We start from the raw sequence: 21,287 nt of genomic DNA on the forward strand, positions 1-21,287 counted from the left end.
CATCTTGTCCAACATTTTATAAATGTTCTTGAAGTCACAACAATAACATTGAATATTCCAGTTATACTACTCTAGACACAATTCCTTTGAAAATGAAGTTTTTAAGTTGGCATGTTTCACTACTTAGAGCATATCCTAAATTTGTTGTCCCCCTGTTTACTCAAATAATGTAGGTGATATAACAGAGCAGCTCAGAAATTCAAAAACATATACTGGACAAGTGGTTTAACAGAAAGACAAGGTTCAAGGAATAAGGACATAATAGGGATACAGAACAGTGATGACACCACACCAAAAAAAAAAACCTCATCACTTGACTTCAGTTATCTCCTTTTACTCATTTAATTGTTCCACAGATTCTTAAATATTTAAATAAACTTTCTATTAAGCTTTATATATGATTATATATGGATATATACAGTGAGAAAACTTTCTCTTTTTTGAATGATCACCAAACAGAGTGTGCTGTGTGTGCTAAGTCACTTCAGTCATGTTCGACTCTTTGTGACCCTGTGGACTGTAAGCTCTTCTGTCCATGGGATTCTCCAGGCAAGAGTATTGAAATTGCTTGCCATTTTCTTCTCCATCTTCCCCACCCAGGGATTGAACCGCATCTCTTTTGTCTCCTGCATTGGCAGGCAGGTTCTTTACCACGAGTACCACCTGGGAAGCCCACAAAACAGAGTACAAATCTCAAATGTTTCCGGGTGCCGTTGTGCCTTTGATAGAGCAAAATCAAGTCTCCAAAACATAAGAAAGGCCTGGAAGGTATTAAGGATCAAAACTAGCACCTTTTTTGTTATCGGTTAAAGGAAACCACTTTCTAAATATAAACAAACCTGTAAGTTAAAATGAAACTGGAGTAAAAAACTGAGCAGACCTACACATTAATTTTATCATCTTTGAAAGGTGTCATATTGTTCCAGTTAAACAATCATAGACTTGAGCTCAGAAGGTGTTCCAGGTCTCTCTGCCTCTTCCCACTGTACCTAGCACAATGCCTTGTGGACATATGTATTTAATAATGTATGAGTTTACCGGACAATTCATTTAAAATTTTCTTTTATTCTGTAATTGGAAGAATAAAAATTGTTAGATACATACTACCTAGAGGAGGCTTCTGTGGTGGCTCAGACAATAAAGAATCTACCTGCAATGCAGGAGACCCAAGTTTGATCCCTGGGTTGGGAAGATCTCCTGGAGAAGGAAATGGCAACCCACTCCAGTATTCTTGCTGTGAGAATCCCATGGACAGAGAAGCCTGGTGGGCTACAGTCCATGAGGTCACAAAGAATAGGACACAACTGAGCAACTAATACTTTCACTTTCACCGAGAAGATGAACAAGGTGCTGGACAAGGTCATTTTTTAAAAGTAAATATCTGAATTATCTCTTTTTAAAAACCTAAATTTTTCATGCTAGGGAAGAATATGATAACCAAGCAATATAAAAATATAAATGCCAAAAAGAAATCTCCAAATCACAGACCTCTGATTCTTGTTTTTAACAGGTTACTAAATCCCACCATATTTTGCTTGCTCACAGCTAGAGTGGATTCATGTGAAGTTAGTGAAAATTAAGCTTCAGTACCCATATCTTGCTCCAGTTCTGAGTGCTGGGAGCTACAGAGCATCAATATATGGCGTGGAGAAGCCAGAGAGTAATCAGGGAATATTTCTATGTAAGAATGTCTGATAAGCTGCCTTAACACATCTCAGAAAAAAGGATCTGAATCTCCAAGTCTCTATTAACCTGGTGTGATTTATTTTCTCAACCTAAATAAATACCCACTTTCAGGCCTAATTTTAAAGAAGCGCCTCATCCCCAAATTTTACAGAAACTGGCTCTGCCTCTACTGGCAGTAAATGGAGCACTAACCACAGATGATCATTGACCAGCTGTGTATGAAAAGCACTAATTTCAGCGAAAGGACTTCCCTGTACCCATCTTTCGCTCACTCCCTGTGTCTTCTCCCACCTACTCACACATCCCACACTTGGCTCATCAATTCCCAGTCAGATCATCCACTTTTCTACTAGCTTTTCCACCCACCATCCCCTACAGATTTGCTAATACCCTTTCCTATCAATTCTTTCTTTCCTGCGCTCCCAGGGAAATGCTAACATTTCTGACAGCATCTCCATGGGGATGAAGAGGAGGAGGAGTTGCGGCGAAAGAACAGGACTGGGAAGGCAGAAGTCACGGAGCCATGGCTGTAGCAGATGTTCTTATACAGCCTGAAGGTGATGGCAGTGACAGGGGCTGTGGGGTAAAGAAGGTTTGGAATAGTAAGCAATTGCTCCAAAAGCTTGTTACCTGAAGGGCTTCATAAATTATGCCACAAACTGAGTGTGACCACTTAAGGCAAGGACAATAAGAAATCTCATCACCCTAAAAGGTGTTAAGATGTGATGGAAAGAAAATGTACCAGAATACAAAAAAGGTGCACACTGTGGTTGTGACTACATGTGAGTGCACATGGAAATGATTGCACAGGTCATATAAGGAATAATGTGAATATAGGTGAGATAACTTTTTTCTAAAATTCTTCTAATGCTGTGTTTTCAATTTTTTTTTTTTTTAAACAAGGAACTTTCCCATGGCAGGGGTGGACTTCAAAACCTAGACTGTTCTCAGTCTTCTGTCTTATACATCTATTTGAACTTGGTACTGTATTATGCAAAGATGGAACTGAGGTAATGTGCAACATTGAGTGTGTCTTTTTAAAAAATGATTGTCTAATATTAAGATCTAACCAAAAGCTGCTGCTTTTAAATTATCAATGAGAGATATGATGACGAGGAGAAGCTCAGTGAAGAAGTGAAGGCAACCACACACAATAAGAAAAAATGCACCAGGGGATTTTTGAATCACTCTCTGCCTACAGCTCCTAGTTGAACACCTAGAAGCTCTAGAAGATGATGATGACGTCAATATATTATGTTTGGTTCTTGAAGCTGAGCCCTGGGCTCATATCTGCATTCAACAGTAATGTGAATCATCAAACAAAGTAGAAAGATATTCATTCTGGTCCCATCACTTCATGGCAAATAGATGGGGAAACAGTGGAAACAGTGACTGACTTTATTTTTCTGGGCTCCAAAATCACTGCAGGTGGTGATTGCAGCCATGAAATTAAAAGACACTTACTCCTTGGAAGGAAAGTTATGACCAACCTAGACAGCATATTAAAAAGCAGAGATATTACTTTGTCAACAAAGGTGCATATAGTCAAGGCTATGGTTTTTCCAGTGGTCATGTATGGATGTGAGAGTTGGACTATAAAGAAAGCTGAGCACATAAGAATTGATGCTTTTGAACTGTGGTGTTGGAGAAGACTCTTAAGAGTCCCTTGGACTGCAAGGAGATCCAACCAGTTCAGCCTAAAGAAGATCAGTCCTGGGTGTTCATTGGTTGAAGCTGAAACTTCAATACTTTGGCCACCTGATGCAAAGAGCTGATTTATTTGAAAAGACTCTGATGCTGGGAAAGATTGAAGGCAGGAAGAGAAGGGGACAAAAGAGGATGAGATGGTTGGATAGCATCACTGACTCAATGGACATGGGTTTGGGTGGACTCTAGGAGTTGGTGATAGACAGGGAGGCCTGGCATGCTGCAGTTCATGGGGTCGCAAAGAGTCAGACACGACTGAGCGACTGAACTGAACTGATTCATTCCAATTCACTGTTTTATCAAGATGAAGAGAAAGGGGGGGAAATAAGTTTTACTAGAGCCACGGCTTACAGTTATAAATGGAAAATGGACTGATTGATTGATTGATATATCATCTAACAGTCTGCAAAGCTCATGCTATAGATGGAATAAAGTTGTTTATAACTACAAAAGTCCTGGCCTTTGCACAAAGTGACTCAGAGGTAACTGGGCTAGAGACAGTGCTCCAAAAAAGGGCAGCTCATTCACACTCCATGGAAACAGTTTGGCCAGGCTACTGATATGAACTGATTCTGGAATTAACAGAGGACAATATGCTGCTAGGACTCGTGCTCAATATCTCTCCAATTGGAAATAGCGAATTCTCTTCACCTAGAGAGGTCTTCCCTTGTGGCTCAGCTGATAAAGAATCCACCTGCAATGAGGGAGACCTGGGTCCAAACCCTGGGTTGGGAAGATATCCTGGAGAAGAGAAAGGCTACCTACTCCAGTATTCTGGCCTGGAGAATTCCATGGACTGTATAGGCCATGGGATCACAAAGAGTTAGACACAACTGAGTGACTTTCACTTCACCTAGAGAGTATGAAAAAACTCCTCAATTCTAAGAGATTTGCAGTTCTGAATACTTAGGGTATACTTTGCTAATCCAGTTTTGTCTCTACTACCTGGCTATTTCAGATGTAAGAACTAGTTTAGAAAACTACAGATCTCAATGTCTTTTCCAGCAGTCCAAACATCTACCCCCAAAAATATGGGGGTTGGAGGGAAAGGAGAGAATGCATTACTACAAATAATACACAATAGTTTAGTTATAATGTTCCATTTAATTATATATGAGAAACATGTCAATCACTTAGGCCATCCATGACCAACTTCCCTTTCTAAACTAATTACTGGAAACTCCTCTATGCCCTGTACTGCACACGACCCTGCCTTTCCCCACTCAGTGGTTACAGGTGGTTAAGTTGATGTCAGGGACTTAGATAAGGCTGGACTGATGCAAACAGATTCTCTCTATACATGATTTAAACTAGGAGACACAAAGACTCTATTCAAATGAGGATGACCATTTAAACTAAAAAGTTAGGGCCAGAACAACAACAAGGGGCCACAATTTTCCTCGTATACAAACAAAGGAGTAAAAAGAGAAAGCCAGCTTGCAGAAAGACAAGAGAAATTTCAAAGCTCAGAAAGATGAGGAGAGGGAGGATCATAGGGCTTCAGGAGAAAGAGGTATGGAAAAGAAATTACTTTCTTGTGAGAATCAGTTGTATTTCCTGGTTTTCATTTCTGTGAGATATCTTTACATGTTTTCAACAAACACTCCTTTTATTTGAAATGGTTTGAAAGGGTCTGTGTTGCAGGTAATTGTTTTCCTGTAAACACAGTATATCTATCATAGAGCTGATGGGAAAAGACAAAGCTCAAAAAAGGAGAGAAATAAAATGAAAGTTCCCTATACCCTTCCTGGCACAGCTCTGACAGGGAAAGGCAAATGTTGAGCTCTGAAACAAAGAAGTATTGTTTGCAGGAATCTTTAGTTTTGTGTTGCTTCATTTTGTTTTTTCATTATTTTTTTCCTTTTTTAATTGAAGCATAGTAGCTCAGATGGTAAAGGATCCACCAGCAATGCAGGAGACCAGGTTCAGTCCCTGGGTTGGGAAGACCCGCAGGAGCAGGGAATGGTTGCTGAGTGCTCAGTCGCTCAGTCATTCTCCGGGCAAGAATACTGGAGTGGGTTGCCATTTCTGTCTCTAGTACCCACTCCAGTATTCTTGTCTGGAGACTCCCTTGGACAGAGGAGCCTGGCCGGCTATAGTCCATGGGTCCCAAAGAGTCGGACACAACTGATTAAACACACACATACACACACAGTTGACATACAACTTTAGTTTCAGGTGTACAACATGGTGATCTGATACATATACATTATGAACTCATCACCATGATTAAGTTTAGTACCCATACATCATCATATAAAAAAGGTATTGTAATACTACTGACTATGGACTTCCCTAGTGGCTTGGACAGTAAAGAATCTATCTGCAATGCAGGAGACACACGCTCTATCTTTGGGCTGGGAAGATCCCCTGGAGAAGGGAAAGGCAACCCACTCCAGTATTCTTGCTTGGAGAATTCCATGGACAGAGGAACTTGGCAGGCTACAGTGCACAGGGTTGGAAAGAGGACACGACTGGGCGACTGACACACACACACATTGATTATATTCCCTATGCTATACATTACCTCCCCGTGGTGTATTTATTTAATAACTGGAAGTTTGTACTTAATGCCCTTCATCTAATCTGCCCAGTCCCACACAACTCCCACCCTTTTGTAACCTGCAAGTTTGTTCTCTATATCTAAGTCTGTTTTTGTTTTATAGATTCCACATATCAGTTCAGCTCACTTCAGTCACTCAGTCATGTCCGACTCTTTGCGACCCCATGAACTGCAGCATGCCAGGCCTCCCTGTCTATCACCAACTCCTGGAGTCCACCCAAACCCATGTCCATTGAGTCAGTGATGCTATCCAACCATCTCATTCTCTGTTGTCCCCTTCTCCTCTTGCCTTCAATCTTTCCCAGCATCAGGGTCTTTTCCAATGAGTCAGTTCTTCACGAAACTATGAGCCATGCTGTGCAGGGCCACCCAAGACGGACGGGTCATGGTGGAGAGTTCTGACAAAATGTGGTCTACTGGAGAAGGGAATGGCAAACCACTGCAGTATTCTTGCCTTGAGAACCCCATGAACAGTATGAAAAGATTCCACGTAGAAGTGAAACCATGTAGTGTTTGTCTACATGTCATTTCATTTAGCAAAATGCTCTGTGGGTCTATCCATGTTGCTGCAAATGACAAGATTTCATTCTTTTTATGGTTGAGTAACATTCCATTGTGTGTGCGTGTGTGTGTGTGTGTGCACATATAATATACACAAAACATCTTTATCCATTCATCTATCAATAGATACTTAGGTTGCTTCCATTTCTTGGCTATTGTAAATAATGCTGCAATGAACATAGCAGTGCATATATCTTTTCAAATAAGTGGTTTTTTTTCTTCCTTCAGATAAATGCCCAGAAGTGGAAGTGCTGAATTGTATGGCAGTTCTATTTTTAACTTTTTGAGGAACTTCCATACTGTTTTGCATAGTAGCTACACCAATTTACAATTCCACCAATAATGTTCGAGGATTTCTTTTCTCCATCATCCTCGTTGACACTTGTTTTTTGTTATCTTTTTTATAACAGCAATTTATGACAAGTATGAGGTAATATCTCATTGTGGTTTTGATTTGCATGTCCCTGATTAGTGATGTTGAGCATCTTTTCATGTGTCTATTAGCCATCTGTATGTCTTCCTTGGAAAAATGACTATTCAGGTTCTTTGCCCATTTTTTAATTGAATTGCTTGTGTTTCTTGACACTGAGTTCTTTACATATTTGGATATTAATCCCTTCTTGGATACATCTTTTGCAAACATCTTCTCCCATTCAGTATTTTTTTTTCATTTTGTTGACAGTTTCCTTTGATGTGCAAGAGCTCTTCTGTTTGGTGTAGTCCCATTTATTTTTGTTTTTGGTACTCTTGCTTGAAGATCTCCAAAAATATATACTGCTAAGACTAAGGCAGCACGCAGGAAGCATAGTTCTTCTATGATTTTTATGGCTTCAGACCTTAGGTGCAAAATGGCAGCCTGGATCTGTAACCAAGTCAGAAATCAGCAAAAGAACTACTGGACTACAGGAACACTTGACCTTGATGTCTTGAACATCACTTCCTAAACCTTTAGCTGACTAGCACAGACTATAAGAGAGAAGATATTAAGAACAGGTGGCAAGAATACACAGAAGCACTGTACAAAAAAGATCTTTACAACCAAGATAATCACAATGGTGTGATCACTCACCTAGAGCCAGACATCCTGAAATGTGAAGTCAAGTGGGCCTTAGAAAGCATCACTACGAACAAAGCTAGTGGAGGTGATGGAATTCCAGTTGAGCTATTTCAAATCCTGAAAGATGATGCTATGAAAGTGCTGCACTCAATATGCCAGCAAATTTGGAAAACTCAGCAATGGCCACAGGACTGGAAAAGGTCAGTTTTCATTCCAATCCCAAAGAAAGGCAATGTTAAAGAATGTTCAGACAACCACACAATTGCACTCATCTCACACACTAGAAAAGTAATGCTCAAAATTCTCCAAGCCAGGCTTCAGCAATATGTGAACCGGGAACTTCCAGATGTTCAAGCTGGTTTTAGAAAAGGCAGAGGAACCAGAGATCAAATCGCCAACATCTGCTGGATCATTGAAAAAGCAAGAGAGTTCCAGAAAAACATCTATTTCTGCTTTATTGACTATGCCAAAGCCTTTGACTGTGTGGATCACAATCAACTGTGGAAAATTCTGAAAGAGATGGGAATACCAGACCACCTGACCTGCCTCCTGAGAAATCTGTATGCAGGTCAGGAAGCGACAGTTAGAACTGGACATGGAACAACAGACTGGTTCCAAATAGGAAAAGGAGTACATCAAGGCTATATATGGTCACCCTGCTTATTTAACTTCTATGCAGAGTACATCATGAGAAACGCTGGACTGGAAGAAGCACAAGCTGGAATCAAGATTGCCGGGAGAAATATTAATAACCTCAGATATGCAGATGATACCACCCTTATGGCAGAAAGTGAAGAGGAACTAAAAAGCCTCTTGATGAAAGTGAAAGTGGAGAGTGAAAAAGTTGGCTTAACGCTCAACATTCAGAAAACAAAGATCATGGCATCTGGTCCCATCACTTCATGGGAAATAGATGGGGAAACAGTAGAAACAGTGTCAGATTTTATTTTCTTGGGCTCCAAAATCACTGCAGATGGTGACTGCAGCCATGAAATGAAAAGATGCTTACCCCTTAGAAGAAAAGTTATGACCAACCTAGATAGCATATTTAGAGACATTACTTTTCCAACAAAGGTCCGTCTAGTCAAGGCTATGGTTTTTCCAGTGGTCATGTATGGATGTGAGAGTTGGACTGTGAAGAAAGCTGAGCACCAAAGAACTGATGCTTTTGAACAGTGGTGTTGGAGAAGACTCTTGAAAGTCCCTTGGACTGCAAGGAGATCCAACCAGTCCATTCTGAAGGAGATCAGCCCTGGGATTTCTTTGGAAGGAATGATGCTAAAGCTGAAACTCCAGTACTTTGGCCACCTCATGCGAAGAGTTGACTCATTGGAAAAGACTCTGATGCTGGGAGGGATTGGGGGCTGGAGGAGAAGGGGATGACCAAAGATGAGATGGCTGGATGGCATCACGGACTCGAAGGACGTGAGTCTGAGTGAACTCCGGGAGATGGTGATGGACAGGGAGGCCTGGCGTGCTGTGATTCATGGGGTCGCAAAGAGTCGGACACGACTGAGCAACTGAACTGAACTGATAAGAGATAAATGATCATCTGCTTATCTTGGAATTACATTTCCCCAAAGGTCAATTTCTACATGGTAATACTCTCATTCAAAATGCAAACAAGGAATTCTCCTAAAGAAATAAGTTATAGACAGAAAATATAATGTTTACCATGTTACTTGCAGAATAAGCCTGAATATTAAGGGGAACTGTAGAGATGAAGGCTGATCAAAATACAATTATTTTGAATGTTAATAACACTCAAATATAAACATAATCAGAAGGAAATAAAGAGTTGCAGTAATGGTTCTTCAGAGGGAAACGTGCTTAGGTTAATTTAATTTTACTAATTATAGTCTTTCAAAATATGAGATATGAGATTATAGAGCAATCTTAACTTGATATTCTTAATATGGATACACTATTATGATAAAAGTATTTACCTAAACTTCCAGTACAGAAACCACTTTAGCTGAGTATGAATTATTTTTTTCTCTTCCAAAGATGCAACAGCAAAGAGTAGTCTAGGACATTTAGCTATCTTGTCCTGACAGATAACCAATTCACCTTGTTTCCCAGTATATTCTGAAGTATTGATTCTACCAAGTGAACTCAGACATGTGTCACACTTATCCAATACAGACCTTTTTCCTGGGAAATGCAGTTTGAACATCAATCAGTCACCTGGCCTTTCACCTCTAATTCTTATTGCCACTGTCTGTCAATTATTAAAGTTTGTCCATTTCTCCAAGTAAGTTATTTTAAAAAACTGAAATACATAGTGACTCCTGTGAAAAATATGTTTCTTAGAAAAGCACATAAATGTTCAATGATTAAATTTCTTCATTAAAATTACCTCTCTGGGTTGAAAACTAAAGTTTATAAATCCATATTTCAAAGACCTCTAGATATTTTCTTTTAAAGCATAGTTCCTCAATGGTAATATTAGCACTTGTAATCCAAACTGCAGTTTGATGAAGACAACACAAAAAGAAATTCAAGCTGAGTGGCATTGTTACAAGGGTCTCCAAATGGAGCAGAGTGTTTTGTCTCTGTCTGAACCCATTGATAGTCACAGAATGACACCCACCTTGAGCTGCAGGCCTCCTGGGATAAGAGTGTTTGCTGGAAGGCTTTTAATGTGTTGGTAGACATAAGAGGAGAATTGCTCCTGCTCAGCCTGTAATTGGGGGCCAAGTTTAGAGAGATGACCTCTGTTGCTTTTGATAGCTGTCTGCAATTCATCAATCAGCCTGTTCACCTGAAGGGGTTAAATTACAAGCGTTGTTAGCAAGTAGTAATTGTTGATGTCACACCTATTAGATTTTTGAGTGCCTAGTTTGATGTGGGGGTAATGACTTCAATATAAGAATTTGAGCATAGATCTATGTTCAAGTAAAGTGAACAGATGATACATACATTCCTTCATTAACAAATTTTATTTATGGGAAGATTTCTAATTTAAAAAATATGGAACAGGTACCTATTTACAATTGCTTTCTAGATACAGAAAGAAACATATACATCTTACAAGTTTGCCAAAGACTTTTAAGCTGCTTAACAGAATAAGACCACTCTAAGACTTTAAATAATCAAATATATGTATCAATGACAATATTTAATTCTATTTTATATACTTTCATATCTAGAGTATTTTATTTTGCCATCTGTAATTTACCTTTAAATTTTTAATACATATGTTAACTTTATTAACATTGTGTGGGCCTTTTAAATGAAACAATTTATTTTCTTCTTTCCAAATGCTTCAAAATATCATTTTCCAAACTTCATAAATAAATTTTTCAAAATATCCATACTTTAAAGACAATATTCTGAATATTCTAGACAATATTTTGAATATATATATATTTCAGAATGATGCATAGAATTTTTTCAGAAATAGCAAAGGTTTAGAGACATTTACCCATTGTATTTAAATTTCTAGATTTCTAATCAACATATTTAAGAGACACAAACTTGACTTATGGATTACTAGAAACACATGCAGAGGACTCAAAAATAGTAAGTTAATATTTTAATCCATATAGTTAGTAAATTATAGTCATTACAATTCTTTCACTTTTCATTATGCTATATAACCTTATATTCTAATAGATTGGATTCTTACATAAACGTTGATAGATATAGGGTACTGACCAAAAGAGATGAAAAGCAGAAGTTCAGTGTATCCATGACTCCTAAAGTGATCAAATTGGACCCATTTAGAGTTATGAATGACTCTGAACAGGGCATGGACTTTTTGAAATCTTGAGTTAAAATCCTGACTCTTTCATTTGCTGACTGAGAGATTTTGAACAGGTAATAAGACCTTCATCCACAAGTGAGGACTAATATTGACCTTACCATACTAAGAATTAGATGTCAGACTTTATTTTTGGGGGCTCCAAAATCACCGCAGATGGTGATTGCAGCCATGAAATTCAAAGATGCTTACTCCTTGGAAGAAAAGTTATGACCAACCTAGATAGCATATTCAAAAGCAGAGACATTACTTTGACAACAAATGTCTGTCTAGTCAAGGCCATGGTTTCTCCAGTGGTCATGTATGGATGTGAGAGTTGGACTGTGAAGAAGGAGGAGCACCGAAGAATTGATGCTTTTGAACTGTGGCGTTGGAGAAGACTCTTGAGTGTCCCTTGGACTGCAAGGAGATCCAACCAGTCCATTCTAAAGGAGATCAGTCCTGGGTGTTCATTGGAAGGACTGATGCTAAAGCTGAAACTCCAATACTTTGGCCACCTCATGCGAAGAGCTGACTCATTGGAAAAGACCCTGATGCTGGGAGGGATTGGGGGCAGGAGAAGGGTATGACAGAGGATGAGATGGCTGGATGGCATCACCGACTCAATGGACGAGAGTTTGAGTGAATTCTGGGAGTTGGTGATGGACAGGGAGGCCTGGCGTGCTGCAATTCATGGGATCACAAAGAGTCGGATACGACTGAGCGACTGAACTGAACTGAACTGAAAGAATGGACAACACAGTGGCTAACCTATATAGTCTCATGTACATGTTATATTATTACAGTATTTACATTTTTAAATAGAGTAGTTTTCTGCATATTAAGTTTTACCTTTCTTGCTCTTGAAAGTATCACATAGATTCTCAACCTTACTTCAACGTCCACAGGTAAAATAAGAAATCGTTCTTCAAGAGTCTCTCATGTACTGACAGTTCATTCTCTTTCTGTCTCAGCTAAAAATATGGCATTTGTCCAACCAACTCTAATGTTAACTCAGTGATTTCTATCCCTCTCACAAGAATTTCAGGAAAGTAAATGAAAGCAAGTTTGTATTGTTATCCATATGATTTGAATATTTACTTTTCTATTTTGCCTAGTTACTTTGAAACCTCTACATACAATAATGATATTATGTATATAAACATATATAATACTCAACTATATTTAACTTTTCCCAAGAATGATGTTAAAGTGCTGGACTCAATATGCTAGCAAATTTGGAAAATTCAGCAGTGGCCACAGGACTGGAAAAGGTCAGTTTTCATTCCAATCCCAAAGAAAGGCAATGCCAAAGAATGTTCAAACTAGCACACTACTGCATTCATCTCATACGCTAGCAAAGCAATGCTCAAAATTCTCAAAGCTAGACTTCAACAGTATGTGAACCGAGAACTTCCAGATGTTCAAACTGGATTTAGAAAAGGCAGGGGAAACAGAGATCAAATTGCCAACATCCACTGGATCATAGACAAAGCAAAAGAATTCCAGAAAAACATCTACTTCTGCTTCATTGATTATGATAAAGCCTTTGACTGTGTGGATCACAACAAACTGTGGAAAATTCTTAGAGATGGGAATACCAGGCCGCCTTATCTGCTACTGAAAAATCTGTGCACCAGTCAAGAAGCAACAGTTAGAACTGGACACGGAACAACAGACTCATTCCAAATTAGGAAAGGAGTACGTCAAGGCTACATATTGTCACTCTGCTTATTTAACTTATATGCAGAGTACATCATGCGAAATGCCAGACTGGATGAAGCAAAAGCTGGAATCAAGATTGCCAGGAGAAATATCAATAACCTCAGATAGTCAGATGATATCACTCTTATGGCAGAAAGCAAAGAGGAACTAAACAGCCTCTTGATGAAAGTGAAAGAGGAGAGTGAAAAAGTTGGCTTAAAACTCAACATTCAAAAAATGAAGCTCATGTTATCTGGCCCCATCACTTCCTGGCAGATAGATGGGGAAACAATGGCAACAGTGACAGACTTTATTTTCTTGGGCTCCCAAATCACTGCAGATGGTGACTGCTTACTCCTTGGAAGAAAAGCTATGACAAACCTCAGCAGCATATTAAAGAGTAGAGACATTACCTTGCCAACAAAGGTCCATCTAGTCAAAGCTACGGTTTTTCCAGTAGTCATGTATGGATGTGACAGTTGGGCCATAAAGAAAACTGAGCCCTGAAGAATTGATTCTTTTGAACTGTGATGTTGGAGAAGACTCTTGAGAGTCCCTTGGACTGCAGGGAGATCAAACCAGTCAATCCTAAAGGAAATCAACCCTGAATATTCACTGGAAGGACTGATACTAAAGCTGAAACTCCAATACTTTGGCTACCTGATGAGAAGAGCCAACTCACTGGAAAAGACCCTGATACTGGGAAAGATTGAATGCAGGAGGAGAAGGGGCAACAGAGGATAAGATGGTTGGATGGCATCACCAACTAGATGAACATGAGTTTGAGCAAGCTACGGGAGCTGGTGAGGGACAGGGAAGCCTGGCGTGCTGCAATCCATGGTGTTGCAATGAGTTGGACATGACTGAGCAACTGAACTAAACAGACTTTAGAACTTTAGAAGAATTTTAGAAGCATTATATGCATATAAGAAAACTAATCTAAATTATTCCTTTTTTGGGGGGGGGGGTGTGTTTCTTATTTTCCTCTATGTGACCAACCACTTGCTTTCTTTAAGCAATGCTTTCTTCTAAATAAAATGTTGGCAAACTTCTTTGTAAGAGCCAGATAATAAATATTTTCAGTTTTGTGTTAAAATGTCTCTATCAAAACTTCTCAACCCTGAGGACTTCCCTGGTGGTCCATTGGCAAAGGCTCTGTATTTCAAATGCAGGGGCCCCAGGTTCAATTCCTGATCAGGTAACTAGATCCTACATGACACTTCTAAATATTCCACATGTTGCAACAAAGATAGAGAATCCGTCATGCCACAGCTAAGACACAAAGCACCGAATAAATAAATAAATATTAAACAAACAAACAAACAACCATTTGACCCTGCAGCTGTACTTTGTAAGCAGCCACAGACAATATATAAACAAATTCACAAGGCTATGTTCCAATAAAACTTTATTTAGAAAAACAAGCAATGGGCTGGATTTGGCCCCTCGGCTGTAGTTTATCAACCCTTCTTGTAAACACATATATTTCCTGTCCTTCCTTGCTTTTCTTATAAGTAATACTCTGGCCCAAGTCTTCATCTCCTCATCCCCTCCCATTACTGGCATTATCAAAATAAATACTGAGTGGTCCCTGTCCTAATCTCTCCCTCTCTAAACCATCCTGCCATCTCCACCTCATTAATCTACCTTCAATATTATAATGAACCTTCCAAGTAGCTTCTTCCTCCCCTCCTACACTTCACCAACCCTACTGCCTTCTTCATCTTGCTCTTCAAGATTCAAGACTTTTTCTTACTTTCTGGAACAAATTTCTATGCTTCCCAAATACAGTTAAGTCTATAAAAAAGTTGCAAAACTTAAGATATGGCAGTGATAACTAATGCAATTTTAGTCAATGTTTTCATCTTTATCTTTACCATACTACCTTCTAGCAGTATTATCCTCAAAGATGATGGATAATAGTATCTATCATACCAAAGCTAGAGACCAAAGCAGACCAGGTGACTTGCTCTTACGGTTATCTGACAAAATTAAATCTAATATTCAAATGCTACTCGGGCTTCCCAGTAGAGTAAAGGCAGTGGTAAAGAATCTGCCTACCAATACAGGAGACACAGGAGTTGCAGGTTCGATTCTTGGGTCAAAAAGATCCCCTGGAGAAGGAAATGGCAACCTACTCCAGTATTCTTGCCTGGAAAATTCCATGGACGGAGGAGCCTGAGGGGCTATAGTCCATGGGGTCACAAAGAGTGGACAAGACTAAGCATACACACTACTTCTGGAAAGCACCGATCCTCTCTGAACCTGTACCTGGTACCATATAATTCAAAAAGAAAGAACTTTACGTAGTCTTCAAAATATACTAAGCAACATGCAATATATTTTGCTAGTCAATAATACTTCTCTCTTTAATTTTATATACTGTACCTAATGCTATAGCAGGAGAAGGCAATGGCACCCCACTCCAGTATTCTTGCCTGGAGAATCCCATGGATGGAGGAGCCCGGTGGGCTGCAGTCCATGGGGTCGCTAAGAGTTGGACATGACTGAGTGACTTCACTTTCACTTTTCAGTTTCATGCATTGGAGAAGGAAATGGCAACCCACTCCAGTGTTCTTGCCTGGAGAATCCCAGGGACGGGGGAGCCTGGTGGGCTTCCGTCTATGGGGTCACACAGAGTCGGACACGACTGAAGCGACTTAGCAGCAGCAATGTTATAGTACGCCATAAAAAGAAAAAAAAAAAAAGGAGGACTTTCAGGTTTGATTTGAGAACATTTTTATACATGACTGGCTTTACTGTCACAATTCATAGCCTTTCATTGATAGGGGATTTCATGTGACATCAGAAATCAACCAACCATACAATTGATGATGTCATTTGCATTCTAAAGGGCTATTGGTTAGAGCCTTAAAGTTTCATTTCCTATAAATTCTTTGTTGCTTCAAAAAATTTCTCTATCATTTTTGCTATTTTCCTTGGCTGTATGATTATCTGTTAATGTATGTGAAGCATAATTATACTAATTATGACCTATTTTTTAATAACTTGAAATTGTAAAATAAGATGCCATAGCAAAGCTTAACTTACATCTTAAACATAGGAGAACACATATCAAGAATTCTGCCACTGATGTTTTGATGAAGTTTCCATCCAATTTTATTCAAACTTTGTTACTTTACATATTTATAAGGCCTTTTATTCTGAAAGTCCTACATTTTTTCTCAGTTATTATGATAACATGTCATGTTACCCTTAAAGATAACACTATGCATGAAATAATTCATATACCAAAATTGAGTAGGTAAAACAATATTTCTGAATCATTTTACATAACACAATTTTTTTTTCAAATCACAGATGTTGCTAAAAGGGGGAATATGTTTAAAATTCTTCATCATGAATCTTTTTTTCGTGCAAATCCCTTTTTTTCTCCCTTTCTACAAAGGCAATGTGAATGAGGGTAAAAAAAAAAAGACAAAACTTGACCTTTTGTGATCCCAGCATTAATGGGTCTGTTCATAATTCAATCTATGTGTGTGTGGGAGCATCCATGTGGAAACATAGAGGCCTGAGAGACATAAAGCCTTTCCCTTTAAACATTATCTGACCCTATCAGTCCCATTCACAAAAGAAGGCTTACGTATGCATATGCTGAAAAAAATGCACCATCTCATTGTGCAGTAGAAAGCCTACACATTCTATTCCTCATTCTCTGTGGAAATGCAGCACGGAAGTGACACTTGTACAGAATTTGGGAGAGTGACAAAAGAGCAGAAGGTAGCAAAAAAAAAAAAATTGAGTATTCTGATGAGGAAACAAACTAAACTTCTGAGAGAATGCAAATGCACACCTGTCAATAAACATACACGTGGGGCAGTTTGGTTGTGTTTCTGTGATACATTCATGCAACTCTTGAATTTAATTAAAGTCTCAAGATGATTTAGAGTAAGCACAAAATATTATTTGATTTATAATCGTTCTTAAGTGTATACCTATGAAAGGTGTACATTCTAAACCATACATTGTGAATACTGTATTTTAACTATTACGAATGACTCTTTGAGGAGCTCCTGGCTTTTGAGTGAGGAAAGTTCCTCACTTCTCCCTCTCTGAGTGAGCATCTAGCTTCTCACTAGATGTTGAGTTTAGCTGTTGGTCTGAATGCTGTGTGGTTTTGAGTCCATATATGTCAGTGAGGAGACTCCAGAGCACTTTGTGCTAAATTGTCACTTGGAATCAGCACAAAAGGGCAGCAGCCTCCATGCTAGGAAACACCATCTGGGCATACAACATATGGGATGGTCTCAAAGCAGGTCAGTGCTTAAACTTAAGACCAAGACACTTTCTAATTTACAGCATAATTAAAAAGAACCAGAAGGGGAGCTGGGAGATAAAAATAGGTGTTTTAAACTCCCTAAAATCTCTTATTTGTTTCAGGTACAGAGTACAGTGTTTTTTTAGGCTGAGAAGTGAATATAACCAGACTTGATGAACAAAGACTAGAAAAGACATGGGAACCTCTGAGCAAAATTAAGTATCTCTTAACCTTACCTTAAAATTAAGGATGAGCTACAGTGTAACTACCAGGAAAACTGAAGTGTGTACCATCTCTTATTCCAATCACTGTCACTACTCTCAGCTTTTTAATGGGAAATTATTTTGGAAGGAGTTCTATCTTGTTTCCAGCCAGAGGTCATTTATGCACTGCCTTTAGGCCTATTTAAGAGTTCAACATTCCCATCAACTCATGGGGAAAGGGGTGATTGAAAATAAAGACATTTTAAAATATTTTTATAACTTACTTAGCAAGAAGGCTATGATGAAGGCAATAAGGATGATGTCAACTACACTTTTTGAGGAAGCAACAAGAATGAGCTTCACAAGCTCCTTACTACAGAATCATAACTGACCAAGGGTCCAAGCTATTATGCTTTTACATCCATCACCAGGTAAGCACCAATGGCCAAAGACACTAAAACAAATCTCATCCAGGGAGTCACAACGCCCCTCTGATGGACAACCTTGACTCAAGCATGTGCCACCAGTTTGCCACATGCTCCTCAGCTTGCACAACAGACTTCTACCAAGTCTTCCCTTCCTCTCTCCTTCACTTGAGTTCAAGCCTGCATTTCAGTCTGACAGGTCTCCCAATATTACTTAGAGCTCTCCCCAGTATGGATTTTAATAGAAGAAATGCCTGTGAGAGCATTGTTGTTGTTCAGTTGCTAAGTCATGTCAGACTCTTTGTGACCCCATGAACTGCAGCATGCCAGGCTTCTCTGTCCTTCACTATCTCCCAGAGTTTGCTCAAACTCATGTCCATTGAGTCAGTGATGCCAACCAACCATCCTCTGTCACCCCCTTCTCCTTCTGCCCTCAATTAAAACCCATACACATTTTAAGTTCCATCTTGGTGTCAACTTTTCAGAGAATCTGGAATGAAACACTTTTAAACTGACAATAAAAAATTACATTCAGATATCCAGCAGATCATTTCCAAAAGGCTTGCTCTACCTCAAAGTAGTCTTATGATACATATATTATTATTATTCCCAGTTTTCATATGGAAAAATTACATAAAATAAATTAAGATTTTAAGATAAAACCAAGGTAGCAGAAATCTAAATTCAGATTTTATGATGTTTACTTTAGGTTTTGAAATACATCTAGACATAATATTTTTGCAAAATTTTTAAACTGTGGGCAAAAAGAAATGTTGAAACAATATTCTCATCCCCCACATTTTTTCTTTTCTCTTCACCATCATGATCTAACATCTCTGTATATGAATTAGGACAAAACTTGATGTCACTGACTTACACATCAAAATATAATCACCATCAAATTAATGTCATTAAAAAGTATTCTTATAGTGTATGGAATGTATTTAGAGATTATTACACACACACACACACACACACACACACACACACGTGTTTGATTTTTGAAGCAAACAAAAGGCATTTGGAGCCATAACTGATTAAGCAAATATATGACTAAATAAGTCCTTTTGAAGGAGGAATAGTGATGGATGTAAGTACCAAATAAACATTAAGCTGATAATAAAGAATGAATGTCAAATAAGCATTAATAATGTTGAATTTTATAGGAAAAGTAATTTGCATTTCCAGCTTTGCTAACAAGGTGGCATTAAAGATGATATTTTTAGTATAATGATCATTTTCTTGTACCACATCAAGTTTTCAGTTCCATTGAAATATCAAAGCGCAAAATAACTATAATATTTAAAATGTAAAAAACAGTTAATCTGTTCACATTCTTTTAGACTGTTTTCCATTTATTCTCCAATAACTTGTTACTATAGATATAATTTTAATTATGCTAATTCAACTAGAGATTTTTATTTGCATTTCCTAAAGTTGACCATATCAACATATGTGATAGATTCATTTTAAATTTACTGTGAAAATTTAATAAAACTCTTCTGTGATAAAAATCACACAGAGGACAATATCTCTTTATAACTAACAACCTAGTTTTTAACTTGTCAAATTAAGTGTAATCACTTGTAATATTAAGTGAAATGAACCAGAACTATAACAAATCTATAAAATTATTTTTGTTTTTTGAAATATTTTATACTGAGATTTCTAATCAATGTTTACAATATAATCTTTAATACTACACATATATAAGTCTCAAATATTAATATAGTCTCTAACTTAAAAAGTTGAATTCACTCAGGAAAATTTGATGCGTTACACCTGTTCATCTATTGTAAAATACACAGCTAGCAAAGGAAATGCAATTACAGTGATAAGAAAATATTAAAACCCTAAAGCTTGGATAGATTTCTTTGCCAAAATGTCAAAAGAAAATTACATGAAAGTTTATTTTTAAATATTCATGCTCTTTTATTCTTTAAGTTGCTTATAGATTTTATTTACTGACAGCAGTACATGGAAATTAGCAAACTCATGATCTTTCCTCACAAAGATAAAATGCTTTTGCATTCCAGAAAACTACATGAAAATCATTTTCCCCTTTTGTCTAACACCAATTTTGTATTATTGTTTCATTTATGGAATATGCTGTCAACTTCACAGCATGAGCTTTGGAGAGAAGAAGCCTTGCTTTAATAGTTCTTCATTACAATATTGCCTACAGAATCTTATGATTAGCTCACTTAGCCTTGACATTTATAAACTACAGTTTTTTTGAGATAAGAGATAACATTGCTAACATACCTCAAATACAGAAATATAACTCTATTCCTAGAAAGTCAGAAAATAAAAATAAAGACTTTATTATTTATTTGAAGTTCAGTAAAATTGTAATATTTTTCCTATACTAACACATTCTGTAATTCCCAGATTCTGGTTGCATGTAATAATTTCCTCATTTAGGAAATTTATGAGAAAACATTTATAAGTAGTATAAGAAAATTATAATATGATTAATTCCTTCAAGAATATAATTATTTTTCAAGGTGACTATATCAATAAAACAATTTCCAGTTTTGACCAGTTTTTTTCATTGTTCTTATCAGATAACTATTGTTGGTTCACTACCAAACCCAAGTAAAATTTGTCTTAATTTTATAATTAGTACTTATTGCAGTTTTACAGTACAGTTTAAAAATTAAGTTCCTTACTTCTGCTTGTGCCTGACGGTGTCCTTTCATTGTCATTGAAAGAATGACTTTTTCAGTAACTTTCCCTTTCTGTTCATTCACAGCCAGTTTCAACTAGGAAAAAAAATAAGCAAATGACATGAAAAATGGCATATATTGACAACTACTAGCAACATTTATTCAAACAACTAATTTAGCACTACCATGGAAGGTGATTTCAAATTAATTTGGTCTATATGTATGTGAAAATTAATTTGACTTAGATTAAGTCAAAATGTTTTTATATTTAAAGCATTTAGCACTGAATTTTGCAGTTCCACTTTTATTGTTTTTAAGCTCACTAAAATATAATTTGGGAGGGGGTTCCAAATAGCAAATATTTGACACTGGTGAATACTTTTTAAAAGCATTTTTCAGAATTAACATAGCAACATTTTTAAAATTAGGCTGCTATTTTCTATAAAGTGTTTCATTGCCAGTAGGGAATAAATTGGTTGCTGTTATGTCAGGATAAGAATTCAAGGAGATAAACCAAAAACAAATGTCAATTCACTCTAGAACAGTTCAAAATGATTTACAATGTTTCAGAGCAAAGCATATGCTGTATCTTAAAATACCTAACAGTTACTTCCAACCTGCTCCATGAACAGAGCCACATAAAGATTTTCTACAGTATTGCTATAGACTTATATTACAAAAAAGTGAA

The 21,287-nt window shown here is 37.6% G+C and overlaps 1 protein-coding gene across 1 annotated transcript in view; it reads right to left on the bottom strand.

The window, feature by feature from the left end:
- DCDC1 (doublecortin domain containing 1) overlaps nucleotides 1-21,287 on the bottom strand; it is a 429,528-nt gene that overhangs the window by 228,443 nt on the left and 179,798 nt on the right. Inside the window, exons 8-9 of the mRNA XM_068988045.1 lie at nucleotides 20,603-20,695; nucleotides 10,168-10,338 (exon numbers count right to left, since the gene is read on the bottom strand). Of these exons, the coding sequence (XP_068844146.1) occupies nucleotides 10,168-10,338; nucleotides 20,603-20,695 (264 nt within the window). The remainder of the gene's footprint in view (nucleotides 1-10,167; nucleotides 10,339-20,602; nucleotides 20,696-21,287) is intronic.

The sequence above is a fragment of the Capricornis sumatraensis genome, chromosome 16, assembly GCF_032405125.1.
Source record: "Capricornis sumatraensis isolate serow.1 chromosome 16, serow.2, whole genome shotgun sequence".
NCBI lineage: Eukaryota > Metazoa > Chordata > Mammalia > Artiodactyla > Bovidae > Capricornis > Capricornis sumatraensis.